This window comes from Fukomys damarensis, unplaced genomic scaffold, assembly GCF_012274545.1.
Source record: "Fukomys damarensis isolate Sample0158 unplaced genomic scaffold, DMR_v1.0_HiC HiC_scaffold_10, whole genome shotgun sequence".
In the NCBI taxonomy this organism is placed as follows: domain Eukaryota; kingdom Metazoa; phylum Chordata; class Mammalia; order Rodentia; family Bathyergidae; genus Fukomys; species Fukomys damarensis.
The window spans coordinates 15,973,899-15,980,626 of NW_022900922.1; the positions used below are offsets into that span (position 1 = coordinate 15,973,899).

The 6,728-nt window shown below is 47.0% G+C and overlaps 1 protein-coding gene across 2 annotated transcripts in view; it reads right to left on the reverse strand.

Moving 5' to 3' along the window:
* The window catches only part of Galnt2 (polypeptide N-acetylgalactosaminyltransferase 2), a 127,536-nt gene that overhangs the window by 68,006 nt on the left and 52,802 nt on the right, over window positions 1-6,728 (reverse strand). For both annotated transcript variants that reach the window (XM_010621919.2, XM_033761861.1), the window contains exon 2: window positions 158-251. In XM_010621919.2, the coding sequence (XP_010620221.1) occupies window positions 158-251 (94 nt within the window). The remainder of the gene's footprint in view (window positions 1-157; window positions 252-6,728) is intronic.

Genomic DNA, 6,728 nt, shown 5'->3' on the forward strand with positions numbered 1-6,728 from the left:
ACAAAAAAAAAAAAAAAAAAAAAAAAAAAAGCAAAGCAATGCCCTGGGCCATGTCCAGCTGGCTCATGGAATCAGAGCTCCATCCACTGGTGATGGGTTCCAAGCCTCACATAGCAGCCATTTGCAGTGACATGGGCACAGGGCCCCGATGTAGTACCTGGAGGGAGGGTCTCCACGCTCTGTGCTTTCTCATCTCCATTGCTGTGATGAAGCTCTTTCTTTTTAATAGAGTCAATTTCATTCCAGTCCTCCTGGAAAAACAAACACACCAAATCAGTCTGTGTGTTCTTTCTGAGCACACCTTCAATCACCAGTTCCACGCATTCCATCTTGTGATGCCAGCTCTGGGGACACATGGTGAGTAGGTGATCCCATCCTGATGGCCCCACTGCAGTGTCATTAGGTGGTCAGGGTGTATGGGAGTGGCCTTTCCACCATGGAAGGACTTCCACAGAACCCCAGCACTCCGAGGGGAGGAGCACAGGGATACAGGTGGTCAAAGGCTCTGTCATCATGTAGGTGGTTCTCTGACACCTCAGACGGCTTATAGTGCTTCCCTGGATCCCTCTAAACTCCACTGTTAACTGACCTTATGTAATCCATCTGAAAGACACCAGGGGGAGAACGGAAGGCTCACAGATGGAACAGAGGTGCAGTTAGGACCAAGTGCAAAACCCAGGCAAGACCTGAGTTCTGGTAGAATTCATCCCACTCATCTGGGCAAACAATATGCTCTAATTTATCAACATTAAATAACAGCTCCATGACCACAGAACTAAATGCATTTTCCACTCACTTGGATCTGATTTCTGTGAATAAAATAAGAAGGATTTCTCTACGTAATCCAAATCAGAAACAGAGCTGTCCTCTGGCCATTTCCTGAGCAGATGCCACTTGATGCTATGCAGCAGGAGTCCTCCCTGAGGGCTCTACCAGCTGGCTACAGGCTCTGGCACCCAGCACCCTCCAGACCAGTGTGGGCCATGTGAACTACGAGGTACTCTCTACCACGTACAGCAAGATCTGTAAAGGGTGGTCCTCAGGGACTGAGCTATGGGGCCCAGGCCACAGGATACTCTGCTGATAATGTGCCTTTCTGCTCAAAAGGTACAGTAACTAGAGGGAAGCCAGTCAAGTCCCCTCCCGCCTCTTCAACAGCTTCTTCCTGTGGCCTCTGTGCTAACTAAGCTGGGTAGAAGGGCACCTGGGCTTGAGGCCTCTTTTCAGGCCCTCACACGCCCTGTACTTTGGAAGGTCCAAACCCATGCCATAACAAATGTCTTGGAATACATCTGTATCTCAATTTTAAAATTCTTTTGCTTTTGAGACCATGTGGTTACAAATAAACTTCCAATTTACTACCAGCAATGATTTCACAGCAGCCCTGGTGAAATGCAGCAGTGAGGAAATCTAACTGACCAACGGGCTTCACAGCAGAAGGACTATGTGTGAGACTAAATCACCAGGTTTAATGAAGCTGCCAGAGTCACGCTGGTGAACTTTTAATTAAGCACTGATTTTTATTCTGTCACTTGCTTGTAGCATTTTGTGGCTGACAATTTTCCCCCATAGGCATCTGGCTTCCAACATACACTAGCTACTGAATCAAACTATTTAACTTCATACTTTAGCGAAATCAAAAGCCAATTTTGCCCTGGGGCTGTGACTCTAATCAAGTCATTATCTCTGGCATTCACCAAATCAATCTTTTCAGGTCAACTATCAGCTTTCTCAAAAAGTCAACATTTTTTCCTCCCCACAAAAGGGACCCTCCCTTCCCCCTTCCCAAGAGCCATACCCACCATAAATCCATGCTGGACACAAGACCAGGCAGGAGGACTAGTGCTGTGCATGGGCACTGCTCAGCCAGCAGCAACCCTGGCATTTCAATGAGCTCTTACAATGAGGACTTCAGATCAGAGAGGTTAAACAACTTTTTGGTTCACCCAGCTGCTAAGAGGCTGACGCTAGTCTCTGAGAAGCAATATGAGTGGCTGCTGGCAGGGCCTGACAAGGATGGCTACAGTCTAGAACACCAGAAACCCAATGCCAGGAACCTGAATTTCAGAAGGTGGCACTGGTGCTATGGATGCACACATCATTCATGACACTGAGCAGAGATCCAAGGGATGGGAGAGTGGAGTAAAGAGGGCCAGCCAGGAGGAGCCCACACTGGAGGGACTTGGGATGGAGAAGGTGCAGCCTGGGTCCACCTAGGCCTGGCCAAAGCTCTGGGTCCTCTTACCCCACTTAACAGCTTCTTTGACATTGCCTTAGTCCAGCACTCTGGGAAGCAGATGAGTTCACAGACACTTGGTGATCTTTCATAACTGCTACTTGTGCACAAGCATGTGGTACTCAAGAGGACCCCAGACCCCATGCAGGTATCAGAGTTGTCCCATATTTCCCCAGGGCATAAAATGTAGTTGCACAAAAACAAGTGCAGCTGAAAAGAGTCCTTGTCCTGCTTACTCTGCTCTTATTGGCTCTGCCCACTTACCAGTGGAAGGTATTTCCACAGCCCTCCCACAGTCACACACACCAGCTCTGCTATTAAAAATAGCGAGGTACCAGACGCAAACACACAAAGGCTCTCACACCCAGGATCCACTGGCATCTAAACTGGGCACCAACCGCTCAGTTTTCTCCCTTTAGGAGAGAAATGATACAATGACAGAGAGGTCCTCTTGGAGGTGACAAGTGTGAACTGGTTGAGATTAGAAAAGGACCACGTGGTTTACGACTGATCAGGAGCTGCAGTGAATTCAAGTGTGCAATCCTGGTTCCCAGGACACAGACCAGGCCCTGCTTTGTCTTCTGGCTATTAAAGAGTGTGCAGAATAACTTGCCACAGGGAGACAAGATAGGTCAGAAATGTACAGAAGAGAGGGCCAGGAGTTCTCACAGAAAGCTGGGTTCTGTTTGTGAGATTTTGACAGAGGTCTGGGATTTACTGCCAGCCAAATCGAGAAACATGTAGAGGAGGTTACTGTCTATTTGCCTTTACCACGTGAACCAGAGTGTTGGACACGTCCACGTGCCACCCCCAGAAAAAACTAGATGGCCTGAACTAGGGCACTGGGATTCTCTCCCAGACAGTGAGAATTTAAGCTTCCCTCCTCCCACTTACCAACTTATCATGCTGGTGGTTATGAGATGGATATCACACTATTCATACATGGTACACAGAAGAAACAGTCTAAACTAGAATTAAGGCCCTACACAAAATTTAAGGAATGGACTAGCAACTCTTCTCACTGTCAGGATTAGATGGCACAGGAGCTACATGCCCTGTCTCTTGGCATATACAATGCCAATGATATTTTAATAACACTGCTTTCAGAAAGATCTCAGCAGATCGAGCAGGCCATTTACTGGAGTCATTAGAAGAACATCTCTTCCTATAACTCCAGCTACAATTGTCTCTGTTCCAAAATAAGGATAAATAAATAGAAAGTGAGCATGACCACTGCCAGAGGCCTTGATGCTCTCCCAGAAACCTCTCCATGAAACCTCTCCACAGGGCTGTTCAGTGTTCCCTAACACAGTGGCTGTCTCCCCACACAGGGCATAGGGAGGCAAACTGACAGCAAGGAGACACCAAGGTACCTGTTATGACCTAGTCAGTGTCCCTCCTGCCATCTCCTCATCCAAGTGGTCCTCAAGCCCAGCGCCCACTGAAGAAAAGGAACTTGACTCCATCTTTGCGAAGAGGGCCTACAGAGAACTAATGCATAGATTATCTAAAGCCACTACTCTTACCGATGTCAATTACACCACATTTACCAATGTTGTAAGACTACAGTAGCAAAGATTTGTCCAAACCACCCAAAACAGGCCAGAAACTGCTGTGGTGGAAAACTACTCACGCACAGAGCCCAAGAACTAAATCACAGAGGCCAGTTTTTCCCACAATGACCCCTCACTGAGTCCAATGCTGTGTTAGTATGTCTGAACTATGAAACACCACACATAAACATGCTTAAACACACAAACCAGGTAACAATGAAGAGTAAAATGCTACATATGCTGTTAAATGGCCAAGGCTGCCTTCACATAATTTAAGTGGCTAACGTATTTTTTAACAGAGGTATAAAAATATTACTGTGGAAAAAAAAGAAAATAGGCTGTTTTTATGTCTGTCCTGCTGAAATACATTCTGTCACTGTTAAACTACTTCAGCTACTAGCCCATATGCTCAGACACAGATTAAGAAACCAAAAATAACGCTGAGTGGGATTCCTTTCCCATCAACTGTCTACCTTTCACTATTACTTAATGACTGACTGGTAATTACCACCATGGCCAATCCATACTGCAAAACCTTAAAAAGCCAGGTTGGCAGATAGGATAAAGAGAGATGACGACATAGATTTCGAGCCCATCTCTCAAGAGCAGGCACTCACTGCCAAGCTAAGCTCAAACTCACTGAAATATGGCTCATTCAAAAGGATTGAAGAAAGATCTATAGAAAGCTAAGAACAAGACCTCAATGACCAACCACGGTCACCCCCAAGGGGTCCATGGAGCCTCTGGAGTACCAGTGGTGGTGCCCAGCTCCTGAGTGTGTGCTCAGTAAGGAGGTACAGAGGATACCTGCAGGCCCTCTCAAAGAGAACACCCACTGGCACATTGTCACCAGCCCAATGGCCGCTCTCTCAGTTGAGTGTACAGCAGCTAGCCAAACAACAGACTCAGAAAGGGACTGCCTAGAAGATGCCCTGCAGCTGGGCCCTACAGATCACCCAGAGCTCAACAAAGCGTCTCTAAGGACCAGTGGCCCATCCTTGGCCACACTGGTCTCTAACACATAGAGAGGAGACTGGGTTTTGCTTCTAAATGAAGGATCCCATTGAAACCAATGACTTAGATAAGGAGGAAGAATGGTACCTCACTCCTCACCATCAAGAAGGGGACACACTTTAGCAGCCACAGACACACTTCACGCATCCCTCAAATTTCTCTAAAGCCCTGTCTGGCATCATAGTAGTGGGTGATGCAGGAATGGCCAACCCCCTCTCACTCTGTCCCTGGAGGAGAGGAGTAGGCACAGCTAGAGGGACAACAGATGCTTTAACTGTTCCCAGAACCCTCACTGGGCCAAGAATCAAAGGACATAAAGACAGAATCAAGGTGGGGCAGAACAAGGACAGACAGAAAGGCCCAGTTCCAGGGTTAGTTCTGTCCCAGCCATGAGATCACAGCCCTGAGGACAGGGTCCAGGCTGGGGGGAAGAGAGACCCAGGTGGCTTGAGGGCACAGCCAGCAGTCAAAATGCCATCTTATCCATACACACACAGGCACTCTCTTGGCTCCTGCTTGGTTGATGACACTTCTGGCTCAGAGTCAAACCACTTCACACATATGTACTCACAAAGAAGAAACGCATAATGATAAAGGTCATCCCTTGCTTATATTACCCTGCAGTCGGAGAAAAACAACAGAGAGACACAGCACAGTCCTGGTACCAAGGTCACAAGCAACAGGTGTCACTGTCTCTCTAGACCATGAACCCTGATAACATGCAAATGGCCTAGTTATGCTGTTCTGTACTCACTCCATTCACAGTCAATTGCCTTCATCAGCCAAATCTCCCCCTCCAAACTGCTGCAGCCACATTCAGATGCAGTGACCACCAGTAACCCGGCCTACTGAGTTTAGAACCTTTGGGACCTGAAACCCACCAGGTAGGGTTTGAAAGAATACTGTCATAGCCAGGGATTTAGCTCAGCGTTTTGGTCGCCTGCCTTGCTAGCACAAGGACCTGAGTTCAATCCCCGGTACCAAAAAAAAAGAATACTGTCATGGCTGGTCTATCCCATCACCTCAGATAACTCTGGAGCCTCCCTAGGCCTCAATTTCCTGATTCATAAGGGAGTAATTAAAAAGCAACTATTTATGTACAAGATCCCAATAATGAATGTAACTGTACTGTATACCTAAAATGTACCAATTAACTCAATTTAAAAAAAATAAATTAAAAAAAGCAACTATTTTGTCCCCTGAAAGGACATACTGACAGGACTTCATGACCATAAGGTGTGATACAATTGAGAAACTGGGCTCCATCATCAAGGCCATTTGTATTAGCTTTCTCATCACTGAGACAACACCCAACACTTAAAGGAGGAGAAGTTTAATTTGCTCTCCGTTTCAGCCCGTGATAGGCTGGCTCCAAGGCACAGACATCATGCCATAAGGGCATGGTAGAGCAAAGCTGCTTAGTGCATGGTGGCCAAGATGCAGAGCAGAGGAAGAGTGCCAGAGGAGAAGCGGTGAGGAACCAGACATGGATCTCAAGGCCATGCCTCCATGACCCACCCAGACACACCTAGAAGTGTGTTTCACCAATCCCCGGGTTGGACCCCAAAGCCATCAAGTTGAAACTAACACAAGTATAACCAGAAATGCAATAATTCCTTTCCTGAAGTCTCACAGTTCCAATATTTTTCAGAGTCCAGTTCCAAGACAGGAGGACAGAGAAAACTCAAGAATCTCAATAAAGCTGGGCGTGGTGGCTCACACCTGCAATCCCAGCACTCACACTCAGGAGGCTGAGCCAGGAGGATCGCTGTGAGTCCTGAGACCAGCCTGGGCTACATAGTGAGTTCCAGGTCAGTCTCAATTACATAGTGAGACCCTGTCTCAAAAAACCAAAAAAGAAAAGAATCTCAATAAAAGCAGGAAGTGGGTTAGCAGTAACATATCCACATTGGTTCTTCCTTTTT